This window comes from Pinus tabuliformis, chromosome 7 (assembly GCF_031772625.1).
Source record: "Pinus tabuliformis cultivar Carrire ecotype Pingquan chromosome 7, CPIR1, whole genome shotgun sequence".
Lineage (NCBI taxonomy): Eukaryota > Viridiplantae > Streptophyta > Pinopsida > Pinales > Pinaceae > Pinus > Pinus tabuliformis.
In genome coordinates, this window is record NC_142293.1 from 1,032,941,898 (window position 1) to 1,032,958,947 (window position 17,050).

At 40.1% G+C, this 17,050-nt stretch overlaps 1 protein-coding gene across 1 annotated transcript in view; it reads right to left on the bottom strand.

Annotated features, from left to right (window-relative positions):
• Window positions 1-2,716: 2,716 nt before the first annotated feature.
• The window catches only part of LOC149251220 (pesticidal crystal cry8Ba protein), a 162,130-nt gene continuing 147,796 nt past the window's right edge, over window positions 2,717-17,050 (bottom strand). The window contains exons 18-23 of the mRNA XM_089459306.1: window positions 5,345-5,482; window positions 5,048-5,212; window positions 4,728-4,934; window positions 4,411-4,605; window positions 4,078-4,149; window positions 2,717-3,872 (exon numbers count right to left, since the gene is read on the bottom strand). Coding sequence (XP_089315432.1) covers window positions 3,714-3,872; window positions 4,078-4,149; window positions 4,411-4,605; window positions 4,728-4,934; window positions 5,048-5,212; window positions 5,345-5,482 — 936 coding nt within the window. The 3' untranslated portion in view covers window positions 2,717-3,713. The remainder of the gene's footprint in view (window positions 3,873-4,077; window positions 4,150-4,410; window positions 4,606-4,727; window positions 4,935-5,047; window positions 5,213-5,344; window positions 5,483-17,050) is intronic.

The following is a 17,050-nucleotide window of genomic DNA, read 5'->3' on the forward strand; positions in this document are numbered from 1 at the left end:
TGTGTCTATTCTTTGTGACAACACCAATTTCGTTAGTATATCTAAAAATTTGATTATGCATTCAAAGACCAAGCACATTCCAATAAAGTATCATTTTCTCAGAGAGCAAGTCTTGGATCAAAGAGTAAAGTTGGAGTATGTCCCTTCAAGAGAACAAATTGCAGATCTATTTACCGAACCTCTTCCCCGTGATTCCTTTGAATACCTTTGATAGTGCTTGAGGATGATGAAGCAGAAGTGTGGCAGAGTTATGGGCAGAGTAACCTATCATTTTCCTCAAGTTAGCACAACATCACTGGGAATATAACTAGCATAGGGAGATTATTGCAACAGCTTGTCTGAGAGCTAGGCTTATCCCTGTGATGTTCTTCTCTAGGAGCTAGGCTTATCCCCGCAACGATGCTTGTAGGTGAAGAAATAATTTAAAAAAAAAGGTGAAAACCATCGAATTGCACAAGGAATTCATGTGAGTGAGGATGTTCAACGTCGATTTGATATTGTCAGCATTACCATCAACAAGTTTGTGGTTTTGCCCAAGGTGATTGAAGATAAGAGAGCTTGTAAATTCACAAGGCAATTAGACAGTGGGTGAACAAGAGCAGAGTGCAGCTTCTGAAGGATCAATCTGGATTAAATCAGAATTGTCTTCCTTTTATTTTTGTTTCTTTGTTTTGGTCATGGTTTGGAGGTGATGGCAGCAATCTACAAGTGTATGGCATAAGTGATTTGCATAAAGTCTTGGATGGTCAGATTCTATTGATAAAGCACAACTCACTAGAACGCAAGCCTTTTTATGATGACTAAATGCATGACTTACTATAATTGTTGTTGGATCTATTCCAACAAACTATTGTTACTCATTATATCAGCTCACAGACATATGGTTGAATGCATGATGTTATGTTGATTTAGTTTGTATGCACAGATTAAAATGATAGTGCGCATAGCTTGTGTATGCTATTAAAAGACTAGTAGAGGAACATCAGTAGCATTGATAAGAGGTTCGAAGGCCTAGATCATGTTATTTTGCACCATGTCACATGACTTACTTTGTTTGATTAAGCCTACTTTATGCGCACCATATAGTTGCCATGTTTAGATCTATTTAATAAGAGTTGAAGTACCAGATCGACATGCATGATTGACAAAGGTTGGTACCTTATATTGTTCTACAAAGGCTGTCATGAGGATTTTGCAGAGACTAATGGTTGAATGACATGCATGATTGACAAAGGTTTGTGCCTTATATTGTTCTACAAAGGCTGTCATGAGGGTTTTGCAGAGACTAACGGTTGAATGATCTATATATATATATATATATATGTTTACCTTGTATGCTTGATAACTTGATCCATTGTTGTTGTGTTGGAAAAGGGCTTGTGTTGACTTGTTGTAGGGGTTGAGATATATAGGTGAATGCATAGTGCAGAGATGAGAGTCTTGCTAATGGCAGAGGTTTATATGACAGTTTATATATTTGCCTATGAATTTGAAGTGTGATAACCATATTGTTGCTTGTCATTTGATGAGTTTCAATCTTACAAATATATTTTATGCAAACAGATCGATCTTATTAGAAACTGAGAAAAGTTATTTATGGTTTATGCTAGAGTGCAGGGATAATTTCTATGATGATTAGTTGTGAAGGCTTAACAGAGATGTTGTAGCGTTTGCATACTAAAGTGTTTGCTGCAAAAGTTTGACCCACTAGTGAAGCAAAACAGTGAATGGACAGGGGTTGAACAGAGTTCAATTTTAGAGTTTGGGCAAACTTCTTATCCTGTTGTAAAATTGATGCTTATGATGATGTTTCCTTGGGTTGACTATTGAGTTATTGTGGTGTTGATTTTGGTTGATATTAGTTGCACTATTGATTTCTTTTGGGAATTGATGTATTGAGTTGCATTACAATGAGCAGATTGAAAGGAGGATTTTTTTTTATTTAGTTTTGATGAGCATAATGTTATATGTAGGTTCAGTCTAAAATATTTTGATGAAACGTGGCTTAACAGATCTGAGATTATTACAAGAAGTCCCAGTGTGAAATATTTTGAAATGTGGATCACAAAAAATCAAAGGTAGTGGTGGCTTCCTTCTTGTAGCAGCTGGAGAATTTATTGGAAGTAGCTGCCTCTAGCGGGTAGGAGCCTATCCACTGGTAAAAGTCTACATCAGTACAAGATGTAAACGAAAGAAATTTTAATAATAATAGAAGACAAAGCAAACAACGGCAGTGATGTTTTTTTCCAGTTGGGTTTTCCAACTAGAAATCAAGTGTCTATGTGATGATGTGCTTATTGATCTATTGATGTGCCTTTGTGATTCATATGCTTGTATGTGTTGCTCATAGTTTACATGTATTATATGGCTAAATTGTAAAAGAAAAGAAAAAATACTAATTATAAGAAATTTTTAGGACAAATTTATGATCCCATCTTTTCTTAAAATGCGGTCATGATACAACCATAATGTTAAAAAGAAAGCATCACTTTGGAGTCATTCTAACCTTCAAGACTTACTTGAAACCATGTCTTTAAGATCCAACACTGATTACTATAACAGTCAAAAAAAGAAAAAGGAACAAACAAAATCTGATATAATTATATTATCATCCAAGTGAATCGCTGATAATTAGACTTCATAAAGAAAAATTATAAAGACATTTAATTTTACTAGACATTTTACCAGCTTGCTCTGAAACGTGTAGGCTACACACTTAGATAAAGTACTTTGTATAAAGTTTCTTGACTAGCAGGAAATAAGAAAATAGCACACAAACATTGAGCAAAATTTGTGACCGCAAGCTAAACAGACGGCCTCACTTAATCATTCTATGTCACTTCTGTTACAAGGTTACAATAAAACCTATAGTAGAGCAGCTTGATGACCACTATCATCATCTCTAGAAGCTGCACTTCACTTCACCACAGTTTCTGATCTAGATACTCATAATTTTCAAGGCAAGAATTGGCCCCATCCCCACTATAAATCATAGACTTGGGTCTATGGTTTCGAGAATCAACCAACTTTATTCTTATCATATTAAGAAACTGAGGATGTTCAGATGAAACGCTTTGCATGCCAACTACAATTTCCTTGATGTTTTGCAAAATGGACAAGTGGTCCGCTGAAATCTGCACTTCCAAATTGATGACCAAAAAGCTAGCTCACCGCATTACAGGAACTCCAGAGTTCCTCGATATCCTACCTTATTACACCAAGCAATTTTTCGTAACTAAGAAATACACTTCTCATGTTTTCAAGTACTATCCACCTATAGTGGACACAATCACGTGTTAGTTGCACCAAATAACTCTATGTTCCATATTCTTGTAAGCATTTGATGCGCCATGCTACCCAAAACACTTGCCAGGTCAAGAAAGACAAGCATACAACCTTTAGTTGCTGCTGCATAAAGGGAGCACAAGGGCAATAACTTCAAATATTACTCTCTACCCAACAATGCACTGTCTCCTCAGTGGTCTTTATACAAGGATCGACATATAATATATAATAATGAACTCACAAGTATACATCAAAGATATCCACACCCTTGGATCCAATAAACAATGGAAGAATAAATCCATTTTCTCTTTCTCCCAGCAGAATGTCAGCTATGTGGAAGCAACACAAGTTGCTAGTTTTGTTTCTCATTTCAAATGGATAATAAATGAGCTTTTATACAACCAAACTACTAATTCCTGACCTCCACTCTAGTAGTAGTAATAGTTTGAGGAATCTGTGCCATTTGGAGCATCTTTACCAAGCATAGAACGCACCTCCATAACAGAGCGTGGTGGCTCAAGGTCCTTTTCTTGGAGAGAGTGACCCTGTAGTCTCTGCATCTGAGATGCAAAAGTGTCATCTAGAATCTGCAAAGAGAAAAAATCCAGGAGTATTCATACAGATTTCAACTTCTAATGTCTTTCTAATCACAGCAGTATATTAGAGTTGTAAACTAGAAATTGATCTTTTGCAGGGTATCATACTATGAATTTGAAAGAATAGCATATGTGCAAGAGTAGGTGACCCTCAAAGACAAGAAAGTAATAGGAAAAGAAGAAATTCAGCTCTTACTCCTACAGTAATACGAGAACCCTTGTACCAGGATCTATTTTCTTTTCTGTTTTCCAAAAAGTCAAGGACATCCTGCAGCCAAAAAAAAAATTGCATGCACTATTAAAAAGCCCAGTGGATATACTTACTAATACAGCAACATGCTTCTGCAAATTTAAAGAAACTGCATGGATGAACCAAACATAAAATGAGCAAAGGCAACAAAAACGTATCATTCCAAGTTCACAGTCTAAGCTAAACGAGAATCCATCCTAGGACCTAACTCAATATATATAAGACGACAGCATGCACACAAAATGCACTGGTATTTGAAAGAGAGACAGATGGGAGAACCTGTCCCAATCGATCCCAGTATCCACGACAAATGGCCACAAAAACACGGCTGGTAAAAACATCATGCATATGAGAAATTGTATCAATGAGCTGTGTATTCAATGGTTGCATTCTTTCCCGAATCTCAGACTCTCCACCTGCTTCTTTCGTATCTTGAATAATTTTTTTTATTTTTGTTGCACGTTGCACTCGAGTCTGCAATTGATAAAAGTTAAGGGGAGAAATAAAAGAGTTGTTATATTTCTGGGCTCCCTTTCAGATTTTAAAATGATAAAACAAAATATTCCACAGACAAATTAAACTCCAAATAAACTTACATTATCAGCAAGTTTCTCTATAATGGCTTGCATGGTGTTCTTAAACTTAGCCCTCAACAAAACAGTGATCTCACCCATATGCTCACCAAATATCATATTTCCACATGCACCTTCAGGCATGCATGAAACCCATGACTTCAACTGCACCTCAATTTTAGGGCGCAGTAAATCAAGTAGCCTCTTGATGGTGTTCAGGAAGACTCCTAACTGCAATCAATGTGCAAGTTATAATCATGAAAGAGTGAACACAATGAATGCTGACCAACATGTACTATCATCATCTACAAAATAATGGGTTGTGTTAACAAGACTAGACTCACTTGATTAGGAACACTGTAAAGGGATACCGATCGACGTTTTGTCAGCTTCTGAACATATTGCAGGCCAAATTTCTTGGGTATCATGCTGTCCCTGAGTGGAGTTAAAACTTCAGCATATTGTTTTTCCAATGTCTCCATTACTGCTTTTTCCACATCAGCTATAGCCTTCATTCCAACAAGGCTTCAATCAGCTGAATAGCAAGGTTTCCTAGTAGCAGGTAATACAAAGGAAGAAAAAACTGTGGTAATAATTCACTTCCTGCGAAGCACTGCTTAAAAGAATCAAAAACCACTCACATTCTCTAGAGAAAATGTATACTCGGGCCAGCGGCAAACAATGATTGCATATTCATTTAAAGTCTCTTTAATGCGTTCATACATCTCCTCGACAAATGGTGTTGTTGAATGTTGTGTTGTGACACCTGTCCAACGGACCTGCAACATTCAATCTTGTCATTAAAATCACCTTCTAAAAACTTGAACATGCATGGAAATGAAATTTCTTTGTAAAACAGAAAATTATATGTGAAACATTATAATTGCTTTAAACACAATGCAATGAAATGTTTCCTTTCTCCCTTCCACTTTCTGTTTCAATCATAAGATCATGTGTGTTATTGCTCATATATTGGCGTCCTCAATTTGATAGCTAGCTTGTCTATAAAGAAAACTCAAGCTATAAAAATAAAAGAACACATTTTTGACACAAATTGTTTAAAAAAGGTAAGAAAACATTAAGCATGACCAACACACCGCCAAACAAGCAAATGAACCCAACAGAAGAAAGAATGGAAGAAAGAATAAAAAAGAAGAAAAGCCTTTAGCCATTTCTAAAGAAGAAAGAAAATTAATTCCACTGTCAAGTCCGTACGATCAAGCATATAAGTCTATCCTTACAAACACTAGCACTATATTAGCAGACATTCGTAGAGTCATCTGCCATATCCACCAGTGGAAAATTGCACCATACAACTGCCTAATCTGCAACACAGCGAATATTTATGGTAAGGCGCAAGTCATCGGTTCAAGTCCAATATTCGTAGAGTCATCTGCCATATCCACCAGTGGAAAATTGCACCATACAACTGCCTAATCTGCAACACAGTGAATATTTATGGTAAGGGGCAAGTCATCGGTTCAAGTCCGATAAGGGCTCATGTTTACCATGAAGAAAGAAGGTTCGCGTGTCCATTTCTATTACATAGATAGAAATACTTTCATGAAATATGAAAATGACAACGAATCGGATTCAGTCCATCTTTTCTCTTCTTTTATGGAGCGAACGAGACCTTACAAGACCTTAGAGATATCTAAAAATTCTTCTTCAATATATCCAGATGATTACACAAAAAATGCAAAAAGAATTCGATAAAGTTATTGGAGATAAAGACGGAAATTTCTCACGTTAAGAATCATAGTCAAAACTTAAATGCACATATTAAAAAGTTCAAAAGTTGCAACAAGAATCACTAAATTTCTTGACCATGACAATGACCAATCTTGTTGAAATAGATAAGCCATCACCTGTAAAATCCCAATTGTAGAAAAATAAACCAATACATATCCAAATGAAATCTTATCAAACCCATATCATCAGAAGTATCATAAGAGAAGAGTTCCAAAAATAAGATGCAAGATACAAGGATCCCTTATAGACATCCAAAACTATAAGGTCATCGTATTATTCAATCTGTTTTACAAAGCATCTGTGTACTGGATACACTTATTCCTTCTCCCCAAGAGGGAAATTAAGTCTATTAATTCTATCATTGTCCAGTTCTTGTCAATGTTGCGAACATCGGCATTGGGATAAAATCAGCAAGGATCTCAGAAACCAAAAAATCGTAAAAACCGGGAAAATATCGGTAAAAATCGGCAAACATCGGCTAGGCCAAAACATCGTGATTTCGAGATAAAATCGGGATGTTATCGAGAAGTTCGCAACACTGATTCTTGTGGTCTGAGGCCCGTGGACCTGGTAAACTCCCCCTTGTGAGCCTGGATGCTCTCACCTAGAGTAAAGAAGATGGGGGTTGGGGCATGAAACTCCTGGAGCATTTTGGTTGGGCCCTTATTATTAAAAGCTTCGAGCAGGCTATGTTTGGATCGGGGTTATGCAGGAAATTATGTCTGACAAATACATGAAGGGGCAGCCACTACATGTATGGATTCAGAATGGAGCGCGCTCTCCTAAATATCGCTCCTATATTTGGAACAGTTTCTTAAAGCTTAAACACTGGTTTCTTGGTGATCTTCGGTGGGACATTGGGTTGGACAATGCGCTTGAGGTGGGACTGGATCCCATCCTGGGATTCAGAGGTAATTATTTCCTTCCATGTGATATTTTACACAATATTCATGAGTTGGGGATACACAAATTACAACAATTGGTGGTTGACAAGGATCTTCTGGGATTATTTCCTATTCTGATCAATTCTATGACTCTAGGGTCATTTGGCAGTTATAGGAGATGGATCTATTAAAAATCTATATGATGTGGGGATCATTTTCAACAACAGGCCATACTCCTTAACATGGAACAGGTGTTCTACACTATCAATCTCGGTTGAAGATATTTATCGCTTCATTACTCCTTCCATTTCTCTGACCCCAGGATCAGAATGGTTCAGGTGGATGTGGAAGTGGCATATTCCACTAAAGTTGAAATGTTTCACTTGGCTAGTGGGGCACAATAAAATTCTCACTTGGGAGAACCTAGCCAACTGCGGTTTTCAGAGACCAGGTAGATGTTGTATGATTTATTTGCATTCAGGCCTGTGAGGATCATACTCACTTATTTCTCAAATGTCCCGGCTCTGTTGCTATTTGGATTCCGGTATTACAAAGATTGCATATTATTGCATGTTGGTCCTATTCATCTACTAGCAAAACACATATCGGATTGGTGCCAAAATTTCAAGGAGTACAAGACCCTTCCCATTTTCATCTTGTGGGGTATCTGGAAGGTCAGGAACAGAAAATTTTTCAAAAACATCCCCTTCCCCATTGACCGAATTTGTCAAAGAATCATTTCATATTTCATGGAATTCCAGCGGAGGCCTAAATGCAAGTTTAAAAAACACACCATGCCCATTGACTGCTGATGTAAATTTCCGGTAGGATTCTTTGACAATGCGGCTCAGAATTCAAGGTGTGGTTGTGGTACAGTCATTTCCCCTGCTTTGGGTATCTTTTATCATTTCCGATGGAATGGTGGTCCTGGTACCAATTCCAAAGCAGAGATTTTGGCACTCTGGGATCTCCTTTATTGTGCGCGATGGATATCTATCTCATCCGTTTTTGTCTTCAGTGATTCTAAAGTATCTATCAACTGGGCTAGTCATAGGAATGGTTTCAATCCTCCTCAAATCTCTAATTGGTTAAGCCGCATTAGGGTACTCTCACAGTTTTTTTAGGAGATCACTTTCACACACATTCTTCAGATCCAGAATTCCTTGGCAAACAAATTATCAAAAGAGGTCTCTCCATGCAGGCGGGCGCGATTTATTATCATGTTTTCAGGGCCAAATATATGCTTGTTGTCGAGAACATTCCCCTCCACGCATAGTCTTACTTTGTCTCTCGAGTTTCTGGTTCTCCTGGGATCACTTGTAATTTGACTATCTGTATTTTTTTGGTATCATATATTCCACCACAATTTTTTTGGAGAAGGTTTAATGTTCTGTCTTTTTTGCTTATGCGGTGCCTCTCCTATCTTATTATGTGGTTCTTCATAGGTGTTGGTTCTGTTGAAGAATGTAACTAGGTTCTGTCTTCATAATTGTATAATGTAATTTATTTGTCAAAAGAAATTTTATAATGACTTATTAAAGCATGGGTTTCATGCTTGGCTCATCATGTTTATAGGTCAAAGCCTCCATTGTAGGCTTCTAGGTTTTATATTGAGTCAATAGAGTCATTGTCAATTTTATTAGACCCTTCTTGGGCTTTTGTATCATGTAAAAAGAATTATTTTTTAGTCAAATAAGTCATTTGACACCTCCACACCAAGTCGGCCCTATCCTGATGAAGTCAGCCTACATTAGGGAAATTCGACCCACAAGAAGGCTATATATAAGAGGCAGTTCGATTCATTTGCAATACCAACTCAACAAGTTTGATAGTCAAGAAAGAGAGGCAGAAAAAGTGTGAAATTCCTAAGGAAGAAGTTTGTTGGAAGGAACATATTTGATGTTTTGGGCCATTAATTCCTCACACGTGCAAAGTTACTGGGGGCATTTGTTGGGGCCGAAATTATGAACTCTACTACAGGCAGAAGTTTTGCTACTAGGGAGGCTGAAATCCTATTGCTAAAAGGTCGAAGTTGTTGTTGGGAAGCTATCATTTGGAGAAGAAGAAAGGGTTGACTTGGTGATTGGAGGAAGTCTATGTCTAGGTCAAACAAATCTTGGACAGTCTCATCTTGTCTTTGAATCTACTGAAGGAAGAGTTCTGACTAGATTTTCCACTTATAGGGGTTTTGCCCTGGTTGTTCGCCTACATCTTGCATCTCTTGTTCTTGTGATCTTCATATACACATAAATTGGTAATTGCTTGATGTTACATAATATAACAAACAAGTAAAAGAAGCCAACATAATTCACAAGTAATTATCAAAGAAGAGGAATCAAAGCCTAATTACTACTAGCATTGATTTCTCAACATCGTATCAGATCTAAGGATGAAGAAGGTTGGAGATCACTTTTTTGGCTTGGAAGAAATGATTACTCCCTCTATGACAAGTTACTTAAAGATGGGATTCAATATCATAAGAATTGCAAGAAGCTAGATTGGAAGGATCATCTACAACTTATCAAAAGTGAAGAATTATTGGTTGTACTTACAGGTACTATTGATGATGACAATGCATGGATCATTGATAGTGGAGCATCAAGACATATGACAGGAGAAAGTGGACAACTTCATACTCTGTCAAAGGTACATCATCTCATGCAATGGAGCTAGGAGACAAAAACAGTTATGCAGTCAAGGGCCTTGTATCTACATCATTGTAGCTGGAAAATGGAGCAAAGCTACACCTCAACTATATACTCTATGTTCCAGGTTTGAAAAAGAATTTACTTTCAATTTCTCGTTTAAAAAATAAAGATGTGGTTGCCTTTGTAGATGGTAAACTTTGGGTTTGGGGAAAACATTCGAGCATTAATAAGGCAAAAGTTATTGGAGTTCGAAGACTATATAGAGTTATAACAACATCTCCTCAAGCCCTAGTTCACATGGAAATCAATCCTATCAAACAATGGCATAGAAGTTATGGGCATATACACTACAAGATAATTCCCTCACTTAGTTAAATGGTAAATATCAGAGAAGATCGTGAAGGATTATGTAAGGGATGTGCTCTGGAAAAGATTACAAAGAAGCCTTTTACAAGCAGTGACATAAGGTCTAAAGAAATATTAGACTTCATTCATTCCAATGTGTGGGTCAATGTCTATCAAGTCTCTTGGAGGCCATCTTTATGTGACCTTCATTGATGGTCACTCTAGAAAAACATGGCTCTATCTTCTCGAGACAATGGACGAAGTAATTAAAAAAAGTTCAAGGAATTTAGATCCGAAATGGAGACCTTAACCGAAAGAAAGATAAAAACTTTGAGTTTCGACAATGGAAGAGAATACACTTCAAAAGAATTGATTGCATATTGTAAAGACGGAGGTAGTAAGAGAGGGCTCATTGTTCCCTACAACCCCGAGCAGAATGGAGTTGCAACAAGGAAGAATAGAACCATTGAAGAATGCATAAGGAGGGAACCTCCGCCATTTTATCAAAATATAAGTATCTTGTTCCTTGTTTTCTTTGTTATGTTTGGTTTCCCTCTTATATCAAGACTTGTTTGAACTATATGCTAATAACCTTTTATATTTTCCGTGTTAGGAAAGCTTGTTGAATACTCAAGAGTCATGGAGAAGACTTCAAAGGATAGACTTGAAATATGAAAGAAGTATTATTGAAACCCTTCAAGCATTAATGCCCTACAAGGTTTGTTAAGAAACAACCCAAGGTATGTCTTAGCCTATAAGCTGTTGGAATTTCTAAGTCTAACTGTTAGAAATCCTTCTTGTACTTTCTGATTTATTTCTTCCTACTTGCTCTGTTAATTAACAAGTTATTTACCATGTAAATACTAAAAATACATACAAGTACAGTCTCAACACATACAGATCATCAACTGAAGGAAAAACAAGCACACAAGTGACACTGTTATTTTTGGACTAATGTCCCTGAAAAAACCCAATGTGGGAAAACCAGTGCAGCTATCTGAGGGTTTTATTATTAAGCAGTTTCGGAATACAATCTGGGTGCCAAAAATGGCTCACCCAAAAGAGAATTCCCTCGACAGTAGTACCTCTCAGTCAGAGACAGATATCAACCCCAATCTGCCCCACAAAATCTCCCAACGTCAACCTCTAGGGTCTGCATCAGCCTCTCTGGCCCAGCGTCAGCCTATTTGGCCTAGCGTTAGCCTATCGGGGCTCTACGTCAGCCTCTGGCTGACTCTGCATGGCCTCTGGCTACCTCTATATAGCCTCTAGCTGGCTCTGCGTCAACCCTCTCTGGCTTCTGCGTTGATGCTCCCTGTATTGTCTTTGCCCCTTTGTTGTTGCATTCACTGCCCCTCAACTGCAACTCAAATCACTCCTTCGATTTCCTCAGCAAACCCTGCCCTAGAAAATTGAATTCTTGATCAACTCGGTGTGTTCTCCAAGTGACCCTCAAGCCTCCTCTTATACTTTTCTAGTTGACAATTCAACGGTCGAGATCAAGTCCCTAACCTACAGCTAAGATTAGATCTGGCTTGATCCATGACTTTTGGACCATTCTAACTCAGTTTTCTATTAATTCACATTAATATTTTATTTTTCCTAAGTTTAGACTTAGGAACTCCATTAAAAATAGTAATTATTTTAATATCTCCCAAACTGGTTAGATTTTGCTCAAGCCCTTTCTGGGTATTGGAGATCTCATGTGCTTTAGCCTCTCCACCAATTTTCGTGGCTAGAGCACATCCGATGCTACCCCAAATCAACACTCCCTCTTAGCGAGGGTTGTGCTCTAGTAATACTCCTCACTGAGCATCACCCTGATCATCCGGCATCGGTCCCTGTGCCGATGCTAGGCCTGCTACCCATGGCCTGCCACTGCCACTGCTGCATCTGTACAGCAGCTCCCTCTGTGTATGTGTTTCTGCCCATGGCCCTGCCACTGCCACTGTTGTTTCTACACTGCAACCCCTCTCATGGTGTTGCATTGTGATGCCCATAGCACTGCCACTGCTAACTGTTGCACTGCAACTCAGTTACTAAGAAGTAAGTAACTGATCTCCCAACTCTGACATCTTCGTCAAGCTAGTAACACTCTCGATGTTGAAGTTCCCTCTGTCACTGACAAGTGCTCCCTCTCTGTGCATCTTGCACTGATGCCTAACGTTGTCTTGGGACTCCTACATTGTAGCTCCCTTTGTCGCTCCATCCGCATCCGTCTCTACCGACATCCGCCAGTCCTGCTACTCCTCTTCGGGGCACGTAGCAAGGTATATTCCAAGAGGTTGGGTAACTCGAGGATCCTGCCCCTCATCGCTTGTAGTTCGTCTGACTACAGCTCGATGTCTCCCCACTTCCTCTCAAGTGGCGTATGAGCACTCATGGCACAGTCAACCCTCTCTGACCTCTGCGTTGATGCTCCCGGTACTCTCTCTGTCCCTCTGCTTCTGTATTCACTGCCCTCAGCTGCAACTCAGATCACTCCTTCGATTTCCGCAGCAAGCCCTGCCTCAGAAAATCAAATTCTTGATCAACTCGGTGTGTTCTACAAGTGACCCTCAAGCCTCCTCTTATACTTTTCTCATTGACAATACAACGGCCGAGATTAAGTCCCTAATCAACAGCTAAGATTAGATCTGGCTTGATCCATGACTTTTGGATCATTCTAACTCAGTTTTATATTAATTCACATTAATATTTTATTTTTCCTAAGTTTAGACTTAGGAACTCCATTAAAAATATTAATTATTTTAATATCTCCCAAACTGGTTAGATTCTGCTCAAACCCCTTCTGGGTATTGGAGATCTCATGTGCTTTAGCCTCTCCACCAATTTTCGTGGCTAGAGCACATCCGATGCTACCCCAAATTAACACTCCCTCTTAGCGAGGATTGTGCTCTAGTGATACTCCTCACTGAGCATCACCCTAATCATCCGACATCGGTCCCGATGTTGATGCTAGGCCTGCTGCCCAACATCCTCTGCATTGTTGCATCATGTATTGCTGCCCATGGCCCTGCCACTGCCACTGTTGCATCTGTACAGCATCTCCCTCTGCATCTGTGTTGTTGCCCATGGCGCTGCCACTGCCATGCTGCTTCTGCACTGCAACCCCTCTCATCATGTTGCATTGTGTTGCCCATAGCACTGCCACTGCTAACTGCTGAACCAGTTCTGCTACAGCACCTGCCACTCTAGCCAATTGTCCACCCTTTCCAAGTGTTATTTCTATGTTGTGTATAGCTTGCCTAAGGGCATATTGGTTGAAGTAGACTCTTATTCCGATGAATAAAAATCCCTTCCCAAACTGTACAAGCCTCTCTCAGGGCATACAGCTTTCTGGATGTATATTATATTCACATATATTGAATAAATATAATCGAGATGAGAAGGAGCATCTATTGTATTCTCTATGTCCCGATTCTCTACATCCTAGGTCTCTCTATTCCATCATCTGGCTTATATTCTTTATGTAGCATTCAGAATGAATGACTTTATCAAATTACGCTAATACTTTCGTATGTTATGGATAACGTAGGAGGCATATTAAACATCTTTTTCTCTTCTCTCTCTTTTTACTTTTTTCCTCTCCCCATCTTTTTATTTTGGGAATTACTACCACTGTCCAGCTCCGAATCCGCCTCTGACCATCAAATCAAATGTGAGTAACTTGTCTTTTTAGAGGGTGCCTCTAGCAACTTAGTTACTGAGAAGTAAGTAACTGATCTCCCAACTCTGACATCTCCGTCAAGCTAGTAACACTCCCGATGCTGAAGTTCCCTCTGTCACTGACAAGTGCTCCCTCTCTGACCTCTACGTTGTTGCAACAACTCTGTGCATCTCGCACTGATGCCTCACGTTGTCCTGGGACTCCTACACTGTAGCTCCCTTTGTCTCTCTATCTGCATCCATCTCTGTCGACATCTGCCAGTCCTGCTACTCCTCTTCGGGGCTCCCGTAGCAAGGTATAATCCAAGAGGTTGGGTACCTCGAGGGTCCTGCCCCACATAGCCTATAGTCTGTCTGACTACAGCTCGATGTCTCCCCACTTCCTCTCAAGTGGCGTATGAGCACTCATGGCACAGTCATCATCTGTCTCCACTTCTTTCTCCACCCTTGATGGCGTAGCCTTGGTCTTAGAAGCCTCTCCCTTACTCTTCTTCATCGGACACTGGTTTGCATAGTGACCCAGAACCCCACAATGTAAGCATTTGTCCTGGGAGAGGTCCTTCTTTTGTTTCTCTTGCTTTCCCTCAGATGCAAGGGCAGCATCCTCCTCTTCCTCCTTGATTCTGACCCCCTTGCCGCTGCTTCCCACCTTGGTTAGCCTTCTGATCTCTTCTTGACGAAGAGCCGCCCACAATTCCTCCCAATCTGAAAGGTTCGACCTACCCAGTATGCTCTGGACAAATACCTCCCAATCCTCTGAGACTACATTCAATGCAGTCCTCACCAACATCTCCCCATCTAGCGTGGTCCCTATGGAAATCAGTTGATCCCGGATCTCCTTCAATCGACCGAGGAAGGTGTCTATCGGTTCTCCCTTCTTCATCTGGTATGATCGCATCAGATTTTCTAGTAGCATCTTCCTTTGCAAAAAAGTATGCTGATACAACTTCGTCAAGGCCTCACACATCGCATTTGTCGTGTCTTTTTCGGCAATATGTGGTACTACATGGTCCTTGAACCCGTCAAGGATGATGCTCTTGGCCCTCCCCATTGCCTCCTCGTACTTTTCGCTCTCAGTCGAGTCAACTAGGATCGCTATCGTGTTCAATGCGAAGTGCTTCAAACGATTCCTGTCTAGAACGGATAAGATCCTGGCCTTCCAGACTACGAAGTTTGAGGCTCCATCCAGTCTGTCCTAATCTCTTACCCTATTCACTACCATTTCGTTGCTCCTCTTTTGACTCTTCCGAGTCTCTCTACTTCCCTCCTGGAAGTTCTCGATGTCACTCCCTCTGAGCCTCGATTTCCCTCCTGGAAACCCCTCTGCCAATGTCGAGATGCCCCCACTCCGATCGTTAGTGCATTTGCACCACTGATCCGGATTTCTTGGCTAGAAATCCTCGGCAACAACTCCCTCCTCCTTGGCCTTGCCCTGTTAGGTATTGTCTGACTACAGTACCCCACCAGCTTCACTCCGCAACTTACCCACAGCCTCCTATGCCCCAACAAATTGATGGTTAGAGCCTCTAGGCTCTGCGCAATCCCAACACTAGCAAAATCTGCACCTCCTCGCCACAGGTGTCAATCCTTCCTCACTGAGAAAGGTGACCGGGCTCTACGTAAGTCAGGTCTGCTCCTCTTTGCCACTGCGTTGATCCTCTTCCCGGCTCGAACTGATGACGCAGGCACTATGTCACCCCTTCCTTGTTCTCGTTTCCACTAGGAACAACTTCTGTCACTCGGGACAGCTATTTCTGTTGCCGCTCTGCTCGGTTGATGTCCTCAGTTATCCTGTGATCTGCAACCATGCTCCAATACCATGTTGTAATTTCTAAGTCTAACTGTTAGAAATCCTTCCTGTACTTTCTGATTTATTTCTTCCTACATGTTATGTTAATTAACAAGTTATTGACCATGTAAATACTGAAAATAAATACAAGTACAGTCTCAACACATACAGATCATCAACCGAAGGAAAAACAAGCACACAAGTGACATCGTTATTTTTGGACTAATGTCCCTGAAAAAACCCAATGCGGGAAAACCGGTGCAACTATCTGAGGGTTTTACTATTAAGCAGTTTCAGAATACAATCTGGGTGCCAAAAATGGCTCACCCAACAGAGAATTCCCTCGGCAATAGTACCTCTCAGTCGAAGACAGATATCAGCCCCAATCTGCCCCACGAAATCTCCCAGCGTCAACCTCTAGGCCCTGTGTCAGCCTCTCTAGCCCAACGTCAACCTATTTGGCCCAGTGTCAGCCTCTCGAGGCTCTGCATTAGTCTCTGGAGCCTTTGTGTCTCCCGCCCTGGCCCTCCTCAAGCTCTACGCAGCTCCTGGCTACCTCTGTGTGGCCTCTAGCTGGCTCTGCGTCAACCCTCTCTGGCTTCTGCGCTGATGCTCCCGGTACTCTCTTTGCCTCTCTGCTTCTGTATTCACTACCCCTCAGCTGCAACTCAAATCACTCCTTCAATTTCCTCAGCAAGCCCTGCCCCAGAAAATCAAATTCTTTATCAACTTGGTGTGTTCTCCAAGTGACCCTCAAGCCTCCTCTTATACTTTTCTCGTTGACAATTCAATGCCCGAGATTAAGTCCCTAATCAACAGCTAAGATTAGATCTGGCTTGATCCATGACTTTTGGACCATTCTAACTCAGTTTTATATTAGTTCACATTAATATATTATTTTTCTTAAGTTTAGACTTAGGAACTCCATTAAAAATATTAATTATTTTAATATCTCCCAAACTGGCTAGATTCTGCTCAAACCCTTTCTAGGTATTGGAGATCTCATGTGCTTTAGCCTCTCCACCAATTTTCGTGGCTAGAGCACATCCAATGCTACCCCAAATCAACATAAGCTTTGTTACAAAGATCTCTTTATATAAAAGTATTGTCATTCTTCTTTTAAATTTTGCTCTACATTACTAACATCGTTATGTCTAAGGTTTTGAATTGTAAGAGATTCTTGTTTGGGTGATTAATCATTAAATTAAATCTACCCTCATTATATTTTGATCATTCGTATGGAACCCTAAAAGGTTCTCT